The 20,848-nt window shown below is 48.9% G+C and overlaps 2 protein-coding genes across 2 annotated transcripts in view; one reads left to right on the top strand and one right to left on the bottom strand.

Annotated features, from left to right (window-relative positions):
- Positions 1 to 1,858: 1,858 nt before the first annotated feature.
- On the top strand, positions 1,859 to 12,430 carry ATP1B4 (ATPase Na+/K+ transporting family member beta 4). The gene is made up of 8 exons (XM_041396342.1): positions 1,859 to 2,196; positions 4,769 to 4,931; positions 7,542 to 7,670; positions 8,479 to 8,583; positions 8,828 to 9,024; positions 9,664 to 9,720; positions 10,454 to 10,549; positions 11,051 to 12,430. Exons 1-8 carry the CDS (start codon positions 2,140 to 2,142, stop codon positions 11,210 to 11,212), a joined length of 966 nt encoding a protein of 321 aa, XP_041252276.1. The 5' UTR covers positions 1,859 to 2,139; the 3' UTR covers positions 11,213 to 12,430.
- The window catches only part of LAMP2 (lysosomal associated membrane protein 2), a 16,255-nt gene continuing 6,720 nt past the window's right edge, over positions 11,314 to 20,848 (bottom strand). The window contains 1 exon segment of the mRNA XM_041396341.1: positions 11,314 to 15,651. Coding sequence (XP_041252275.1) covers positions 15,509 to 15,651 — 143 coding nt within the window. The 3' untranslated portion in view covers positions 11,314 to 15,508.

Raw genomic sequence — 20,848 nt, 5'->3', positions numbered from 1 at the left:
CGCCTGCGCCTCGCTCCGCTCCGCCCGCGGCCGCCCCGGCTCCGTCCGGAGCGGCTGCTCGGCCCGGGGCCGCCCCGCTGGAAGCAGCGCACAGCCCGTTCCCCAGGGGCGCGGGGAGGGAGGGACGGAGCTCCCGCCCCGTCTCGGAGAGGGCAGAGATCCTGTCCCGCCTCCGGGAGAGCTCGGCGCGCTCACGGCAGCTCGGCCAGAGGGGCTCCCCACCTCTCTCCCCATCTTTCTCCATCCCCTCGCCTTCAGCAGCTCCCACCCTCCTCCAGTCCAGCTGCTCCAGGACATTCTGTCCTTCGCCAAAATCTCCCTGGCACCGCTGTGTCGCCCCGTTCTCCCCGTGTCCCTCCTCCCTGAGGGGCAAATGACAGTCCCGGGCAGCCACCCGGCCCAGTGTTCCGTGTCTCGGCACTCGCACATCTCCTCTCCGGTGGCAGTGCCTGTTGCTGCCTGTGCCCCAATTCCACGGAGACAGCAATCATCTGCGATCTCCATGTCCATGGCCAAGGAGCAAGAACAGGCCCTCAACCTTTATTTTCCACATCCTATCTGCAAAATGGGGATAAAAGCATCTTCCCAGCAGGCTTCATAATTGCTTGTAAATCACTCTAATGCCCTGGGCTGAGAAGTGCTAAGTACAAAAATGTAATTATTTCAAGCACATTTCATCAACTTAAAAGAAACGAATACTACCTCTTCTTCAAAACCCCCACACTTTCACTGGATAAGAGCCTAATGACCGGCTTCTCCCAGGGGAAAAGGGAAAGCGTACACCGACAGCGATGCGAGAGCCTGCATCCCTAGCTTCGGGAGGACAACCTTGCCCCAGGGCGCCAGCCTGGCCAGGAGATCCAGCTGTGGGCACAGCTGTGGGCACAGCTGCCGGCGTGCTTCCCTGCCGGCGGGCTGGCTCGGGCGGGCACCGGCACCGGCACCGGCGGTGAGCCCAGCCCCGGCCAGCCCTGCGCAGCCCGGGGCAGCTGCCAGAGCTCTTTGTGTCCCGCTGTGCCCATTTATTAGCGCAGCCGGTGAGCGGCTTTCAGCCACGCTCAGGAGAGGAGAGGGAGACATGGCGCTCTGCCGGCTGGGAGCGCGCAGCCCTGCGGGAGCCCGGGACACATGTCCCGTGCCTTCGGGCACAGTCCCAGCCTGGGGACAGGCAGCCTTTCCCCACCCCTGAACAGGGCCTGGCTGTCTGGCAAAGGAAGGGTCACCGCTGCCATTGGAAAGGGGCCAAGAGAATGAGCAGGTGGATGGTGCCGAGCTCAGGCTGGGCAGAGGTGTAAAACGAGCCCCGCTGTTCCTCGAGAGCTGCGTGGACACGGCCAGGGACGGGCGGCCCCGCTGCCACCACAGCGCCGGGGCTGCGGCAGCAGCAGGAGTGCAGCACGCACCCCGGCTGCCCCGGTGCATCACCTCCTGCCTCTAATTCCCCGACCGAGGGAAATCCGAGCCTCCCCAGCCCCGGCCTGCAGCGCGGCACGGCAAGGTGTGCCTCTGGATTTTGTCTGACAGGTGTGGGTGGCGAGGAAAGCGGCGCTGTGAACTCCTGTCTCTGCTCGCGGGGATAAATATAGACCTGCCTGCCCCTCTCACTACCCCTTTCACCGCGAAAGAGATTTCGCAATTTAACCCCGGCCCCGCTGTGACTGACAAGCACACATTGACCGGCACTTCTCGCCATCGGAAGCCCCAGCGATTTGTTAATGTTTATTCACAGCTACGCGGTCTCCTGGGGGAACAGCCTGGCTTCCCCATGTAGGGCGTTGGCTGGCACTGATGGGAGCTCAAATGTGAGGCAGGATGCGGTGAGGCTGCTCCAAAGGGCACCACATGCCGGAGGACTCAAGATAGGATCCTGCCACGTTGAGCTTACCCCCGTTAGGAAAACAAGTTATTTTTTGATCCACTCCTGAAGAGCAAGGTTCTGCAGGGCAGGGAGGGAAAGCAGCCTTGCTCCCCACAGTCTCGGCACAGCTGCTGTTTTAGGGGGTGCTGTAGGGCCGGCGAGCAGGGCTGGGGAGGGGGCTCTCTCTCTCTGTGAGTCCCTGAGAGCCAGCACGACACAGCACCCACACCCACGGTGCTGCTGTGCTAGCACTGACATTTTTTTGTGTTTCCCACCCAAGAATGGCCAGCAACACCAGCACCAGTGGCATGGAGCTCAGGAGCCCCAGCCAGAAGGTGGTGAGTATTTTGGGGGCTACTAGCCTCATTTCACAAGGTGAGGTGGGAGCTGCTGCAAGGACCTGCTTTGGCTGATAGATTTACAACCACTTTGCTTTAGGAAATGCTGCCTTGTCTCTTAGGCAAACACTTTGTATGGGAGGGAGTGTAAAGGGCCGTGCCAGGTCTGGCCAGTGGTGCTGGGTGGTGAGGGGGACTAGAAGGGACAGGAACACCTGGGCAGGGTGACCCTCTGCATACCTGGATTTCAGCAGGAGGAATCCAACACTGAGAGCTGACCTGGTCTGAGGTGAGAATGGGGAAAAGCTCCTGGCCTCCCCCAGGACACCCACAACAGCCAGCACACTGATTTTGTCAGAGATGAGCCCCAGATTTGCTTCCCAAACAGTCACAGCAGGCAGTGACTCAGGGCTCTCCAATGTCCCAACAGTGCTGTGGCTCTGCCTTCTCCCTGCCCCACTGCACTCCTGTCCCAGCTCCTGCCACTCCTTCTGCCCCTTCTCCAGATGCAAGGGATTGTTCCAAGATCATCTCTGTCCTGGGCTGCAAAGATAAACCTCCTGTGCTTCATTCCAGACCTGACCTAACCCCCTAGCTGAGAGACATCTGCCAGGGACCTGGTACTGGCATCATCCCACCCTGCCCAGCTGCCCCACAGAGACCCATGGGGTAAGCCTGGGGCTCCCTCAGCCTCCCTGGGCTGCCATGGAGCCCTTGTGGCCTGTCCCAGCCAGCAGGACAGGACCCTTCACCAAGTGAAGGGACACACAGCATAGAGCCAGGAGAGCTGGAAACTTCTCTCCTTACAAAAACCTCCTTCAGTTCCCAGGGTAGGGCCCTGTGACAGGGGAAGTTGTCCCCATAACCCACAGCCCTAAGCACTGGCTGCACCTTCTGAGTGTGGGCTCCTGCTGCCTCCAGTAGAAGCTGGTATGAGATTCAAAGGGCTTTCCCCAGTGCAGCACTAAGCACCAGAGTGGGCAGTGCCCATCTGGGCAGTGTCCCCTGCTCCGGCAGTCTGAGGAAATGTTTCCAAAACATCTCCTGGCAGCTCTTGTATTTAATGGGGAGAGTGGGACGAAAAACACCTCCTCTTCCCCCTCTTTGTCGGTCACTTGTTCCCTTGTGCGTGTCCTGGCAGGGTACAGCCCCCACACCTCCTGTCCCACGTCCCTGCTGGTGACTGCTGGGGCTGCTGCTCCCGGCTGGGGCTGCTGTTCCCGGCTCCAAAACCCGCTGCTCTCGCCAGCCCCGTACCCCGTGTACCCTGCCCCTCAGGCCAGGCAGGAGCTGGCTCGGGACGGCTCCAGCCCGGGCTGTGGGAGCTGTGCCCAGCGCCTGCAGGCAGCCGGGGGCATTTCCTGGCAGCAGCGCCCTGGCGCAGGAGCGCTGCCAGAGCCCCGGCGGGACTCAGCCCGTCGGGGCAGCCGGGATGGGGAGGGTTTACACCCCGCTCTGCCCAGGCTCCCCAGGGGACACGTTCGGCCTTTGGAGCCAGTATTCCCCTCCCATTCTCCCTGTGTTCAGTATTTGTGTGTCTGAGCAGAGTTCAACTTCTCCCCAATTTACGGAATTTCCAAGCAAGGCTTTCGCCAAGCTGTCGGCCACGTCCCGGCTCTCCCGGGGCAACCCACGGCTTGCGAATATCTCCTATCCGTGTGTCCCGGCTCGGGGAGGTGCCGTGCCCGGTTCCCGGGGCTGCCCTGGGTCCGTGCCCGAGCAGGCACCGCAGCCCCGGGACCCCGGTCGGGCCAGCGTGGCTGTGACCCAGCCGAGCGGCCGAGCCCTGCGGTCCCCTTCGCACTGAAACGCCGGCGGTGACGGAGCCAGCCCGGGGACAGCATCGCCCCTCGCCCCGGCGGTGCCCGGCCCGGCCCCCCCCGAGCTGAGAGCAAGGCCAGCACCTTCTCCCACCAGGCTGCCTTTGGAGACCGGCCGGGACCAAGGGAATTAAGGACGGCTGCCGTGTCTCAAGTGGCTCTTGCCCAGGCACAGGATTTTTGTTCCTGAGCTCTGGACAAACAAGTTTTCACCCCTTAGGCAAAATACAAACTCTCGCAACCTGGGGAGATGCTTTTCCCTGGAACTCGGTGTAATTAAAAAAGTAACAACACAGGGATTTCTTCAAAGGCTGAATTCTTGCTCACACGCCAAGGAAAACAAGCTGGTTGATCTCTTAGATGCTGCTGCCTGCTATCATCTGTGGCAGCACAGAGAATGTGCACTTGAACTCAGAGATGTTGCAGAAGTGTGGGAACAGCCCCAGCGTTCCCAGATCGCAGGTTTTCTCTGGTCATGTTCACACAGGTGGAAAAAGATGAGTTTCTGTAAATGCCAGCACAAGGAGACAGTACCCAGTGTGACAGCAGTGACGTAGATGTAATGGAAAAATGGATGCTGGGTTCTAAGTGATCTTAAGTTGGAACAGCCAAAACTGCCTCTCTTTAACTCAAGAGTGATGATGGGAAATGGAAATTTGAAACATTTCCAGATATTAAGTGCTTTTGCATTTATTTTTGGCCAATGAGAAGTTCAGCTTGCCTGTGGGGGTTGTGTTCTGCAACTCTTCCAGGAAAATAAGCATGAGGAGAAAGTCCAGGATCCTGACAGAGAGAAGGACGAGCCTAAGGCAGACATGGGGAGCAAAACCTGGGCAGACCTGGCTGGGGAGATGAAGATATTCTTGTGGAACCCGGAGGAGAGAACATGCTTGGGGAGAACAGCCAAGAGCTGGGGTAGGTCCTTCCTCAAGCCCCACTTTTGGGGGTTGTTGCTTTTTCTGCTTCACAACAGATTCACTTGCCTGTGAATGTCCCTGATAGCTTGGACTGACCAACACTGCACATTTCTTTAGTGTTAATGTTTCTAACTAGCAAGGAGGATAAGCAGAAAACCATGTAGAAGGTACCCTCAGCCTGGAGGTTAATGTTGAGGGAGAGTGAAAGCAAAGATTTCAGGCTGCCCAGACTGTGTCCCAGAAAGAAGTTCAGAGTCTGAGCAAGCATGGGAGCTGCAGGTCAGTCTGCTGCAGCTGTGCACCCCTGCTGCCACCAGCACTCCTGCCCCTGCCTGTGTAAGTCAGGGACTGACCCTGGGACAGTGGCTTTGGTGTCATCAGCTTGGTGGGGACAGAGTGCCCGGGCTGTGCAGTTGTTCTGTGGAGGGTGCACACCACGGGACAGAGCAGCCCTCCCTGCCTGAGTGAGCCTGGCTCTGGAAAGGGAGGGAAGGGCTGGTCAGCACTGTCACCCCACGGCTGCCAGGTAGTGACAGGGTGCCACAGCAGGACCCACAGTGCTGTCAGGGCCAGTGGACTGGGATGTGCCAGCTGTGGTGGTTCTGAGTGCCCTGTCTACTTTATCCACATCCATGTGCCCTTCAAAAATTATTGCGGAGTCTGGAGGTGCCCAGGGTGGTTAAGAGCAGCCTGTGGGGTGAGTGCTGCTGCAGGCTTGATTCAAAATCAAGGGGCCACAAGCACATGGGGTGCCACCCATCTTTGCAGCTCTGTTCTGCCAGCACCCAGCCCCCTTGGCAGAGTGAAAATCCCAGCCTGATCCAGACTCACCTGCACATCCATCAGTGTAAGGCTGTGAGTTACCAGGGGCTGCTGCTGGGTGTTTGCAGCCCTTGGCTGGCACTGGCAATGCACCACAAGGCCCACAGCCCTCCCATGCCCCTGCCAAGAGCTCTGGGTATTCTGCAATGCCTGTGTTGGCAGCCGGGAGAAACAAAAGAAGCTTCCCACCAGCACCAGAGGAGTCTGAAAACATGCAAGTATGAGTCTGGGACAGACCTTGACGTTCATGTTTGCACTCCTGTGCGCTTTGCTGGCCACAGAGGCAGATCAGCTTTTCTGCTTCTTTCCTGGATGGGAAGGCACAGACCAAAGTGTGCGAGCAGTAGGGTGAGTCCCTAGTGATGTAGGTTTGGTTTTCTGGAGGCTCCTCCAGGTCCTGAGAAGATCCTTGAGAGAGGATTTGCTCAGTGTGGTGTGGATGTGACCCTGGCAGGCTACTGCTAGCAGTGCCAGCAGCACTGGGGTGGGTGCAGCATCCTCCTGTCCCCTGGGGTCACTGTGCTCTGCTAGGTGACCCCCACGTGCCCTTGGTGCACACACGTGTGCTCACTTGTCTCTACATGGGGGCAGGAGAAGCTACTATGAAAATCAAAATTTATTTAAAGTGAGAGCATTTGGAGGTGAGTGGAGCTGAACTTTCCTACTCTCAGCTCATGGGTGCGGAGGAGGGAATTTGCCCAGCCTGGGGCTGCTCCCCTGCGCTGGCTCTAAAGGTGTCCCCTGAAATGGGGGCCTCAGGGGACTTGCACTCACCAAATGCGGGGAGGCAACTGGCACAAAGTCATCACTGGAGGCCCCAGCCCCTGGGAAAGGCTGCACCCCCTCTCTGCTGGTGACAACACTCCCTGCTGCACTGCAGGAAACATCAAAAAGGGAGCAGCAGTGGGAAGATGTCTCAACAAGCACCAGCTCTGCTGCCAGGCTGGGGCAGAGGCACCATCCAGCACCACTCTGGCAGGGCTGGACACTGTCCCTTCTGTGCCAGCAGCACAGTGATGGTCCATCTGCCCCAGCCCAGCCCTCAGCAGGACGCAGCAGTTCCCAGCACGGTGGCCCTGGCAGAAGCACGGCAGGAGAGCACATCTGTGTTCCCAGGGCTCCTTCCGAGCCGCCGGAACGTTTCTCCTGGGAAATATTTGGGTTAGGGCTCCGCTTTGCTTTCTGAGTTGCTGGGTTTTATTCATAGGCTGGGGCCTCTTGAGACACCCTCAGCCATCAGCCTGGTCCAGAGGAAAAACAAACCCATTCCCTGAATGTCTGGGCCATGAAACAGTCAGTGGTGCTGCAGCCCTGAGCGATGCTGCCTGCTCAGTCCCAGCACCAGGGTCCCTCCCGGGCAGGGGACAGGAATCAGGGCAGGAGCACCGCCCCACAGCCCCATCAGGGGTTTGGCTGAAGCCACTGGACACCTTTGCATGTTTTCATGCCAGGAGGGAGTGGGAAGGGCAGGAGGGAATGTTGGGTCCCTCTGAGAGAGCTGAGGCAGGTGGACACACAGACCTGCTCCTGACACAGCTCTGGGAAGGGCCGTGCAGCAAAAGGGATACAGAACCAAAGAGCAGCTACCCCAGCACTGGAGCAGCTGGCAGTCCTGCAGCCACAAACACCAGTCTGTGTGCAGGGCTGGGCTGCAAGCTCCCACCTCCAGCACGGCCTCAGAGCTGCAGAGGACGCCGTGCTGAGCACGTCTGTGCATCCCTGTGGGACACATCCCACGGGATGTGCTCTGCTTGCCTTGACAGCGACATGCCTGTCTGTTTTGCAGGCTTGATCTTACTGTTTTACTTCGTTTTCTACACGTGCCTGGCGGGAATGTTTGCCTTTTGCCTGTATGTGATGCTGCTCACGCTCAGCCCCTACACGCCCAGGTTCCGGGACCGTGTGTCTCCACCAGGTGAGTACCCAGCCAGCCTGGCCTTGGCCACCTCTGCCCATCACTGTCCTACCAAAATAGCATGGCTAGCACCTCAGGCAGAGCCCTGCTGGAGCTGTGCACTCCTACAGCCACCCAGCCCTCCCTAACACAGGGTGTTCTCACCTCAGGGCACTGGCAGAGCTGCAGGTTCTCTGCAGAGGAGCAAACATTTAAAAAGCCTCATGAGAAGCATTCACCCTGTTGGTACTCATTGTTATTCTCATTGCGCTGTTTATTGTTATCATTATTCTCAAGGCAAAAGCCAAGTTTAGGTATTTCATAGGTGATGCTGATGCATTTCAGCTGCTGGCCCTTTACACCTCATGCCTTCAAAATAAAATGCAAATCAAGAGTTGCTTTTATGCATTATTATTTGGGGGAGTTCTGGCAAGAGAATGTTCAGAAAATCCTTTCCCTGTGTCAGACACAGCATTTTTCCTGTGTTTTTGTGTTGGTGGGGAACAGAAGGGCCTGCTCCTTGTCTGGAGCTGCCCACACAGCTGGGAACACGGGGGACCTGCAGCCACTCTGTGCAGCCCCAGTCACTAACCCACAACACTACTGAGGCTTTCCATATCTCCCAGGTTTCCTGGGATATTTTGATGTGTATGGTGTTCTCTGGGGGTGAAATGAAGGCGAGGGATCAGCAGGTTGAGGAGAGAGCTGATCTGTGAGCTGGTGCTGCCTCTCTCACACCTGAGCCCAGTCACAATGCACCAGCCCTGCAGCACGCAGCCCATGGCTGCTCCACCTACATCTGCCTTACCAGGGCTGTCTCCTTCTTCAGGAGTGATGATCAGACCATACTTGAATGGCTTCACCATTGCCTTCAATGTCTCCCAGCCCAACACGTGGCAGCCCTACGTGGACAGCATGCACCACTTCCTAGCAGGTGAGCTCTTTGTCACCCTGGGAGCCATGCTGAGGTTGTTTTTATCCATGGATACATGCATGCAGTGCAGGGGTGTCCTCCTGGGCACCTCATGAGCCACATCTGGAAAGGGAGGCTCACAAGGTCATGGGGGCTTTGCCTTTCCAGGTGTGACTTCCTAATGCCCTTGACAAGTGGCTGTTCTCTGAGAGTTTGGGTCTGTGCAGGTCTGGGAGGGTTTAACAAGTCCCTTGGTCCCCACCAGCTTATGATGACAAAGTTCAGGAGGAGAAGAATATCGAGTGTGTCCCAGGCCAGTACTTCATCCAGGGGGGAAATGACAGTGAGGAGAAGAAGGCCTGCCAGTTCAAGCGCTCGCTGCTGCAGAACTGCTCTGGCATCGAGGACCCAACGTTTGGCTACTCCAGAGGCCAGCCCTGCATCCTGCTGAAGATGAACCGGGTACAGAGACAGCTGCTTGCTTTAACTCCTTCCTTTGGGGCATCCCAGTGTGATGAAAGCCACACAGGGACTGAAACTCCTTCACTTCTCAGGCCCAGGGAAAAAGGGAACTAGAATCCCCAAACCTGCAGGCCATATTTGCTAGAAAACATTAAATAAACTCATTATAAAACTTGCTCCATTTGATTTGCTGAGGCCTTAGTGCTCGGAGGGCCTTCTGCCAGGCCCTTCCTCATGAGGAACTGAGCTTTAGGGGAAAACCCCACAGCCCAGATGCTTTACAATGGGAGTTTTCTTGGAATTTAATTTAGTTGAAGTCTAATAGCATGGTGGTTCAGTGCTCACTGCTGGGAAAATAAGCATGGGGGGAATGTGAACTGTGTGGGGAGAGGCTGTGTTACTCCAGGGGTCTGGGCCCTCTCTGTGTTCTCTGCTCTGCCCCTGCCCTCAGGCAGCCATCTGGCCCTCAGCCATGGGCAGCTTGCACGGTGTGGGGCGGCAGACCCGGCTGCAGGGACACACAGCTCCGGTCCTGAGCAACGTGGCTGGCACCCAGACAGGTTTAAGCTCTGGAGAAGGGAGGCAGCACGTGCTTGGCCCTGCATTTCATACAAGCATGGATGTTTTTTGCTGTTGCAGATCATAGGCTACCGCCCTGGTGCCGGGGTCCCCGTGAGCGTGGACTGCAAAGTGCAGGTACTGCTTTCCTCCCTGCCCTGCAGCACGGTGGGGACAGGGCCAAACGTCTCCTCCTGATGGACCTCAGCACAATTGTCCTCATATCAGCCCCAAACACTCACAGGACCCAGTGCTGCCCATGTGTCTGGGCACAACTGGAGGCCAGTCTGCTGAGTGGCAGAGGTCAGCAGTCTCCTGCTTCCCACTCTGCTCCTGCAGCCTCACGGACAGCTCTGCGCTCAGCCCGTGGGGCAGCCTGTGGGTCTGGAGGAGGCCAGTCTGCTGAGTGGCAGAGGTCAGCAGTCTCCTGCTTCCCACTCTGCTCCTGCAGCCTCACGGGCGCTCAGCCCCCAGGGCAGCCTGCGGGCCGGTGTGCCAGCTGGAGCCTGCAGCTCAGTGGGGAGGTGTAGGGACTCCTCACATCCATCCCCAGCTGCTCTGCAGCATGCTCAGTCCTGGGGGCACCCTGCAAGCCACCAGCAATGGGGTGAAGGAAGGGCTCCCCCTGCCCAGGCAGCTGCTGGATCCCACCCTCAGGGAGCAAAGGCACAGCAGGGAATCAGCAGGCAGCAAAGTGCAGCCCTGCCCATGCCTGCACAGCTCCACTCTCCCCTGGCTGGAAGCAGGGCAGGGACTGCCAGGGGCTGGCAAGGGACATCTGCTCTGAGACAAGCTCTGAGGGGAGCTGTATTTTGTGTGCCATGTCCTATCTCTGTGTATGTGTGTGCCTCTGTTTATTTTCTGATCACAGAAAGGCAATGAGAGTCACCTCAGGTCGGTGGATTTCTACCCTGGGAACGGGACATTTGACCTCATGTATTATCCCTACTATGGCAAGTTCACCCACGTGAGTGAGGGTCTGGCATCTCTGCTATGCTTCCTTGGGAATGGGAGGGCAGGAGCGGCTGCACAGGGTCCAGATGTGCTGTCAGGCTATTTTGGGCAGATGAGGGCAGGACAGAGGCCATGGGCACTGGGATTGCAGAGCTCTATTTCTGTGTCTGACAAACTGTGTGTGTAACAGTGTGTGAGTGTGTAACTGTGTGTGTAATTCTGTGTGTGTGACTGTATGTGAGTGTGTGTGGTTTTCAGGACAGCAGAAAGCATTTGTGAGTCCCATGGTCTGGTGCTGTCCTGGGCAATGACCCCAAGAGGCAATGTACAGTGATCCATCGTGCTCAGGCACACAGAAAAGGCTCAGCATGCTGAGGGACCCTGGTGGACATCAGGCAGGCACTCTCAGATGCCTGGAACCATGAACCATTTACAAATTATTTCACCGAACATAAAAGCCCTGCTTGCTTTTCTGCTCCTTCAAAAATTACACTTAAACCTCCTTTCTTTCCAGGTCAACTACACCTCCCCTCTGGTGGCTATGCACTTTACAGACGTGCAGAAGGATCACTTGGTCCCCATCCAGTGCAGTCTGAATGGGAAAGGAATTATCAACGACCTGAACAGCGACCGCTTCCTGGGCCGAATCATCTTCACACTCAGCATTGGGAAGTAGCCCCTGCCAACACCAGGCACTTAGGTTAAGTCAATCAGAGGCTTTTTCCTTTTTAAAGCATCAAGCCAGCATTTTTTTCTGCTAGGAAAAACAGGCACACGGAGATTATTGTTAATTTATTTTTGTTCATAGTTAGGAAACCAATGAAAAGCGTGGATCCACATTTTTCATCTTCTGATGTAAATCATTATCAGCAAAAATTAGAAGTTTTCCTCTGGGAAGAGAATGTGCAGAAAATTTCATTTTTGATTGAAAAAAACCTCTGGTATCCAAATGCTATTTTCATAAGGTCTTTTATGAGTGATCCCTGTGGAATGCATATTTCCTGGCTTTAAATTTTATTTTTTAGAATAGTTTTATATGCATTTCTCAGGCAAAAGCTAAAAAGGAGGTAGTTTATTAGCACTATTCTTGTTAAAATAATAAACAGCAAAAATTCTGGATTATTCCTGCAATAACAGAGTGGAAAAGTGAAAATGGCAGCTCTCAAAATGCTTTCTAGGCCCAGAAGCATCTTGACTGCAGCATTTTACACAGCTTGATCACACCCAAGGTGTTGAGCAAGGGCCACAGAAAATCGTTTGCCCTTGAACCTTTCCAGCTCTTCCTTTCTAAAGTGGGAAGATGAATGCATTTCTCCCTCCCTCGTCCTCACTCCAGTACTCCTCTCTGCCCCAGGAATCCTCACCCAGTCTCTTGGACAGGATGAGTGAGAGGAGCTCTTCTCTCTTGTCACGGTTCACAGGTTGGCAGGGCCTCCTGCTCAGGCACAGAAGTGCCCAAAGCTCTCAGACCTGTTCTTCCCCATTCCAGAGAGGTCACAGCTGTAATGCTGCAGCAAAATGCAGAAAAATGCTCAGTCCTCTCACAGTTTAGGGCACAGTGTTGGGGTGAGTGAGGGCATCAGTTTGTCACCCCCAAAGGCTGATGAAACACAGAGTGCGCTGCCCTGAGCAGCCCGAGCCTCCCTCGGATGTGACAGAGACCGGCTGCACTCTGCTTGCTGGGAGCTACAAAACACAGCAGGACAGGACACCTTGGGATAAAGCACTACTGGGAAAGCACACTTACTAAAATTACTGCCTGAACAGGGGCATTATGGAATGTTTGTCCTACATCCATAGCCAAGGAACTTCATCTGCCGTCATTTCCTGATCTATATCAGTCTCTAAGAAGTGATTTTTTCTATTTAAAATAAAGTGACTACAGTAAAATTAACTCTGTGGTGGCATTCTTGAAACACTGGTGTTAAGAGATGCAGTTTGTGCTGCCAATTAGGGACTGAATTTCCAAGCAGCATGTAACAACATCATGGAATTCTGAGCACCTGATAAACTTCCCCAGGCCAGAGTTCAGTACAATACGACTCACTCTTCTCCAAGCATCACAACCAACCATCTGGCAAAAAGGATTTATTAAGAGCTATTAAATACCTGAACCAGAGGCAGTTTAGGAACTAATTCTGCTCAGTTTTCATTATCCAGATAGCACTGATAGAACCAGGGCAACATATTCACTCTGCCTGCACAAATTATCTGCAAGGGCATCTTCTGACCAACAGAAACTGGCTTCTGCCAAGGAGGATGCTGCTGGGGGAGTGGCTCTTCTTTTGACATCAGAAATAAGTTAAACCCACAAGCATTTCTCTGTCTGCCAATTGCTTTAGCTCTTTTAAAGCATTTGTATTTGTGGGGTCTTGAAAGGAAACCAAACTCATTGTGTCTCATGCTATCAAATTAACAGCCTTCACACTAGCAACAAGATAAAACTTTATTTAATCTCTATTCCCTATCTGTCTGTTAGAAGGATTCTGATGGAAGAAGATGTCCTTTAGCAGATGCTGGACCCATGCTTTGACCAAATCAACACAAAAAACAACTGATTTGGATGTAAATGTGTGAATACTTAGAAGCAAAAGCTTCTGTTTCCCCACAAACATCCAGATCCAAGCACACTGACAATCCCTCTGGAAAGGCTCTCAGAAATGGTATTCATGTCTACTTACACTGAAACAAAGCTTTATAAACACGATAATTAACTTTATTTTCCATACACATATTCTGCTGTCAGCATATTTGTACAGTCATTTTAAGATCTGGAAAATTGTACACACCACTCTTCATGCTGTAACAACCTTAAAGTGCTGGATCAATTTTTGACTTCAGTTGAAGCTCAAAATAATACTTTCTATGTATATACAATATATATATATATATATGTATGTGTTTGCATCTAGGAAATGACCACATTTCACTAAGATAGCCTAGAAAAAATTGACATTAAATACTTCAGTCTGCAATCTCAGCATGACAACATAGCTGTGATTCATCTGCTGGCTGCAGAGAAGCACCACACTGACAAGTGTGTGTACTCATAAAATGCCACCTGAAATAATTCCATTTAACACTGGCAGGGAAATCAAGTATTGCAAGAGCAAAGGTACAATACAAGAGACCAAGACAACCAAACCTAAAGCACACAGTCCCACTCAGCAGCATTGAATTACATTCCTAAAAAAAAAGGACAACTTGCTCCAAGAGCCCATTTGTATTACGGAATCATTTTTGTCAGAATCAGGTAGAGTGTATCTTTGGTCACTGTGAGGACAAGAATAATTGAATGTACAGGTATTTCTCAACCATCACAACGAAGTCTTTGGAAAACTCCCTTCCCTGAATACACAGCCATTGTGAGTTACTTAAACATCAGTGTTGACTGTCACCTTTGTGTATGTGAATTACTGAAGGTGCTTCCCCCACAACATGGATACAGGGTCAATGCCCAGAGATTAAATATTGAAGCAGCTTTAGTAAACATTTGTGCAGAGGGCAAAACTTAGTGTGCCCTCAGGACTTACTAACTGCAAAAGGCTTTTGCCAAGATGGACCAAAAAGTTTTGAAGAGCAAGAGGCTTCTTTCATTCCATCAACATGAACCTAATGGGAATGAAGTGGAACACAACCACCAACGATTAAATTTGATTTTGATACAGTTTAGATATGGAACATAGAATTGTAAAGGTATGGCACTAATAACAAAGAAAGCATCTTCAAACAGGTAAGATGCTCTTATTCCTTTGCAAGTCACTTTCTTCACTATACATATATTCATTTATGCTTTATGATCAGCATTCCTCATGCTAGAAATTTTGTGCTCTTACTCTTACTCAGACAGTGATAATGAGGAGATTAAAAGCAGATTAATTCTATCAAACCTGAAAGGTTTTATATCTCCACTTGCTTTCAGAGATCACAGCTTTTCAGTGATGCCCTGTTAACCTATGCAAGCTGTCCAAAGGAACTGCAGGAATCTCTCAGCAATCTGTGTTCTCAGCCAGTCTGAGTGCTCTCAAAATACTTTTGGTCCTCACATGGACCAACGCTGTGTAGTTTCTTTTATGTTCAGAATCAAAGCTCAGAGAAACTGCAGCCAGTGAAATTCCAGCCTCCCACCCTCATTTCACAATTGAGCTCAGAACAAAAGGAAAATGCAGTTCAACAAAATAGCACAGGAGACATTTCCTTCAGCAGACTGTTGCCTTTTCTGAGTAGCTGAAGTTCTCCAGACCTGAACCTTATCTTGGCAAATTAGACACCAGGGTAGTGCAAAGCCATTCAACCTACATTAGCAATCAGCTTCTCCACACGATATTAAACAAATTAATTCACTAGAAGAATCAGATGTTCTTCTCCTATTATGTCAGGGTATTAATGAGATCAGGTACTTCTTTTACATTCAGAAGGAATAGGAAATTCAGGCTGATTCACAAGAACAGCCATATGCCAAGCTCCCAACAGAAGTCTGTTGAGAGCTGGGTATTCATTTTCCCACTGTATGTACAGTCCCTTTTGACACAGCATTCACACTTTTAATTATAGTTTTAGCTGTAGCATTAACCAAGACAAGCTGTAGGCATCTAGAAATTTTCTTGTACAAAAAGATTAAATGACAAAGTTTTGTAGATGTCTTCTTTACTAAAAATAATCACATTTCCCACAGGGACACACCAACTCTGCTCAATTCTCTGGTCCTCAGAACACTTACTTTCTCCAAAGTCATACAGTATCTTCTGCAACTCATCTTCAGACTCACGGCACATTATTCTGTCATGAAGTGATTGTTATTCTGCCATGAAGTGATTTGAACTTTTTAAATAAAGAAACCTTGAATTAATTTGTTTATCTTTTTTTGTTCTTTGTTTTGTTTTTTTGTTTTTGTTTTTTTAAGGAGCAGGCCAGGAAGTCTGGGAAAGGGAAAAGAACAGGGAAGGTGGGCAACAGAGATGGAATTAAGAGATTATACAGACTGATAGCCAGTACGACTTTTTCTTCTTCCAATGATGTAAGATATAAAGACAAGAATGATAAGGAATCCAAGTGCCACGCCCACTGCGATGGGAATAAGAAAGTTCAGGTCAGAATCAGCAATGCATTCTTCAGCTGCAGAAAGAGGAAAAACAAAAAAAAAAAAGCAAGGGAGAATTAATTAGTAAGGGAAATCAAGCATTAGAAACCCAAGAAAGCAAGGAGCAAATAGGCATTTTTGAGAAATTACATTGTATTAGAAACAATAATACATGTAAAGTAAAATCAGCATTGAGTAAAGAATTGATGGAAAGATTGATTTCTTTAAACACATCTACTCCACACATCCTTTATATTGGTAATATACTTCTTCTGATTTGTACATTTAAGTTGTACATTTAATTTTAGCTCCCTCTAGCAAGCAGAGATTAGAAATGTGAGGACAAACCAGCAGTCTGAGCATGCATTAGCTGATCACACCTCAGTTAGCAGCAATAAAGCAACAAAAACCCCACACTGGGGTAGCACTGCCTTGTCCAGGGGTCTTCCCAACCCTCGAGTCACCAGCACTCCTCTGGGTGTGAAGGCATAAGGGACAGCCCAAGTAACCAAGCAGAAACTTACTAAGAACTGCAAGAGACAGCCAAGATCAATGTGCCTCCAGGCATGGCATGGAAAACACTAAGACTCTGTTGGGGTGGGTAACTTTATTTTCCATTAAAAAGGGTTATTAGTTTCAGCTGAGAACTACACAGACCTCGCTAAAATCCACATCAGAGGGGAAAACAGAAGAGACATCTCAAACACTCCAGCGGTTTTTAACATACAGCCTGTAAAACGTGAGGAGCTCCTTGCTGGTAAAACCACTCATCAACGATTAGCAAACCACGCTGGGAACCGGTTTCAAACTCGGGGGCAGGGCATGGCATGGCAAGCAGCTTCAAGGGGAGCAGAGCCCCACCTGCCTGTGCCAGGAGAGGAGCGGGGAGGCTGGAGGCCGTGCCTGGGCTCTCCAGCACCGGAACCGTGCCCAGCTCAGATGCGTTTTGTAAAGCAGCACCCCTGGTAAAACGATTTTGTTTGAGTTTTTAATTAGGACAGAGCATCACACACAGAGTCAACACTTCCTCAAAAGTTGGCTGCTGTTTTTCACCGAATCAGCATTAATGATGGGAAATGTATTGTCTTGCTTTAGCTTATGACAGTCCAGCACACTCTTGCCATGGCCCCTCCCTGAAATATACAAAGCCTTTGACTCAGAGCAAGGAGAACAACACGTGGAGGCTCAACAGCCGAAAATACTGAACTCAGATTATCTGAAGGCACCTACTGCCAAGTAGAGCACCACTTGGAAGGGAAAAAAAAAAAGCCAAGAGGTAAGGAACTTTGCACCTTACACAGCTATTTCAAAATATTCTGACTGAGAAAATATTTAAACATCTTAGAGAGACATACATTTGATATTTAGTCATCTTGCTCACTAAATACTAACAAAGACAATTTGCTAGATGCTGGGTAATGGGTCACTAAATGCTAACACTAAATATGAAAGGATTTGCTAAGGATGAAGGTGCCGAGCAGGCAGTGACAGAAATTCCCTCTCTTCTTCAAAGGAAGGAGCTGGCTGCAGCACACACCACACTGTGGCACCGTTACAGGCGTGAAAAAGGGGTTAAGGTTTCATACCAGGAACATTCCATCCTTGCTGGCACACATCTATCCAGGTGTGGCTACTGTACAGTGGTTAGAAGCTTCAGAAGTGCCTTCAAGTGCAGAATTGGTAATTACAGCCCAACACACAGCAGGGCCAGCAGGAACAGCTTTTTCAACTGACGTGGCTGAATGTGTCTCCATTCAAAAAAGTCAGAAATTTTTGGCCCCAAATTTTTTTAGCCCCAGTATAAAAGGTGCCTTCCCTTTTAATTCCAATCATAAGATTCAATCAACAGCCCCAAAGTTCGTGTTTTATTAACATATGCTAAGGAAGAGAGAACACTGTGGTAAATAAGAAAAAAAAAATTAAAAACCAGCCAAACAAAAAACCAAAACAAGGAACAAATGAACAAACAAAATGCCCCTTCCAAAACCCAAATCCCATCATTCACTGGCTAGAAATGCTTCTTTTGAGGACTATCAGCGTGACAGCTTTAACAGAAAATATCAGAAACCTTGATATTAGAATACAATATTCAGTAAATTGTGTATAAGGTACTAAACCAACCACACTCGATAACAGGTTATGCACATTAATATTCCACATCCACAGGTGTTAAATAAATTCACAATTTAACTGCTGTTTCCACAGACCAGAACAAAACCAGCTATGTAACAGAATCTCAGATACAGACTGATTAGTTCACCTTACTCACTGAGTTTATTTTCTTTAAAAAAAGACAATACAAGACGTCTGTTTTCAAATCAGTTAAAAAATGTGAACAAGTTTCCTTAAGAAATAGAACAATCTTTATTTTTTAGAGCACAGGTTAAACAGATTGACAGTTCCCTATGGAGCAATACATACAGGAAAACTAGTGGTTTTATAACAACAGGAAGTCAGGTGAAACTGATGTTTTTTGAACCAGTTATCTGCACATCAGTCTAGGAGTACTTAAAACTCTGAGCCAATATACTTACAGGTTTTTGCAATAGTATTTCTAGTGTTGACTTCAGGAAGCAGTTTGCACAAATCTTCTATTTTATCACTTAGAAACTGTGTACAGTTCAAAAATTTGCAAGGTCAGAAGAAGAGTGTGATGATTACTCCTTAACAGAGATGCATGTTTAACTGGTGCCACTGAACATCACTCACAAAAAAAAAAAAAGCTAAAAAATCTATATGAACTTCTGCATTTGAGGATATATTAATATGAAAGTCATTAAATCCATTTTTAAAAATTAAAATGGTAAGTCTTGAAGCTTGTTTCATGATTAAACTTATAGCAGTTCCCCACTTTCATTAAAATGCATTTCAGTAACTGATGCAAAATTCAAGCTGTAGACTACAAGCTATAGTAAGCATTATCCACCCATACATGCTTCCTTGGCTAGTGTCAAGAGTAAACTGTCTTTACAAAAAAAAAACCAAAAAAAACCAAACCAAACCATTACTGAAAGAAGTGTATTTTATGATTTGTATACAAACATGCCACAGACATCTCTACAACCCTAGAGAACACTAATAAAACACTAGAGCAGCTTTGATGGAGGCTAAACTCATTCTAAATGGGGAGACAATGTTATGTTCATTAAATAACCAGCTTAGGCAGCTCATGTTATGATATATGCAAAAAAGCCACAATTATCTAAAAGTCTAAAAGACCTTTTTTTTTTTCCATGCAGTAAGAATATGCACAAGGAGCCCAGAGAAAAATTGTGCATCAAAGGTTAGTCTCTACAGAGCTGCAGTTAAAGAACAGTCCAGTTGCACTGCACTTTTTTAACCTATTCTTTTCATACAGCAAGGAAAAACAGGTGTTGTGGGTCCCATCTCAGACTTGTTTGGCTTTTGCATTCTAAACATTAATAAATGCTACACTGCAAACAACCCAACACAAACGTTCAACATTCAGAGTGCCAATGGCGGGCAGTTACAATGTGAACTTTGACTGGCAGAGAACCATTCAAGGTGAAGATTTAAAAACAGCTCAAGCTGCAACAACAGATACTGGCTCATTAAATGAAAGCATCTTTAAACAAGGTCATTCAAAGCAACAAGACAGACCAGTTCTGTGCAGAGTATGGTATGAAGTTAAGTGCACTTTAAAGTTCTGGAATATTTAGAGAGGTTATTCCCTTTAAACTGATGCCAGAAAAAAAAAAAAAAAGCTTGCATTAATTTAGCAGAAGTCTGCCTTAGGTGAGTATTTTAGATGACTGCCATGGTATAATAAAGAATTCAGTGCCCAACAGGTTTTTTTTTTTTGAAAGCATCTTTAAGCAGCACTGAAGTCTTCCAATATATTCACCATTTGGCAAATTACCCATTTTGTTCATACAGCCATGGTATAGGAATGATTCCTGAAATTACATCAAGGCTGGAGTAAATTACTCAAATCCTAACAAAGGCAAGTAAGTTACTGCTGCCACTTCCAGAGATCACTTATCACCAGCCTGAAGTTCAATCCTATGGAAAACGAAGTTGCTATTGGGCATTAGACAATCCTTGTTAAATACTATACAAGTCAACAGAGTGACTAATGCTGCCAGCTTAACCCACAATTACAACAACAACTAAGGAACGCAGAGGAGAGAAGCAAGTACAAATTCTATGCTATTCTGGGAGATGCCCAATGCACATCAGTTCAGAACGTGTTATTGTTTCAGGCTAGTATTTGTAAAAAGCAGATATAAATCCTAAACGCTTTAGGACTTTTGCAAGATAAAATCCTCTCAGCCTAGCAATTCTTCAAGGATTTGACATCTTCGAAACAGCTATGAAACCCACATCATCTTCTTAGGGCAGGAAAACAAAGTGTAATTCTGCTTCATCTGAGATAAACATTCTCCCTTGGTTTCTCAATTCCAATTAGCTGTGGCTAGTAATTGCGCCTAAGTTTTGGGTCTTTTTTGGACTTCAGAACTTGCACTTGCTTTGTTTAGAGTGAAATCATAACAGGAATCACACTTAGATTCACAAAGTTTGATATCCAGCATAGCTTTTTCTTCTGCCAATTATGTAAGCAACCACTATAATGGCAATCAAGACAGCAAGTGCAGCACCAACTACAATTGGGATTAGAATGCTGTCATCATCCAGCGAACACTCCTGGGCTGTAGGTGAGAAAAAGGTTGCAATAAGGAATAAATAAAGACAAAATACTTGCCAAGTGTGGTATAAAAATCTGTTTTCCTTAATACGAAGGTGTTAAAAAAAACAAGTATTATTTAAACTAAGACAGAAAGGACTGCAGAGGTCTCATCAATACATTTAGCATATTTAAGCATTTTAATTAATTTAAGAATTGACAACATATAGCACCTTAAGGGTGTACAAGTTTTCCTGTGCACAAGATCTGCACTAGGCAAGGGAGCAGCCATTCTTCTACACTCACAAACCAGGCTTATCTATTTCATACTTAAGGCAAGTCTGGTTGGCACTTTCACTCACTAAGGATAAAAAGTGACCTAGATTTGGTATCAAGAATCTATTCAGAACAAATACAAGTTATACAGATAAAATAACTGTAATTAGAAGAAAGCTACTTGCAACTTTAACTACACAGTGAAATGAGTCCCTAACTCTTTAGAAAGACTAAACTGTTTATCCTACACACATCTGGAGTTATCTTCTGTCTAAAAACAGAACTTTTCAATCTGTGTGTCTACAGAACAG

The sequence above is a fragment of the Onychostruthus taczanowskii genome, unplaced genomic scaffold (genome assembly GCF_017590055.1).
Source record: "Onychostruthus taczanowskii isolate IOZ18803 unplaced genomic scaffold, ASM1759005v1 scaffold13, whole genome shotgun sequence".
NCBI lineage: Eukaryota > Metazoa > Chordata > Aves > Passeriformes > Passeridae > Onychostruthus > Onychostruthus taczanowskii.
Note: the sequence above shows the minus strand (reverse complement) of the source record. Positions and strands in the feature narration are given on the sequence as shown.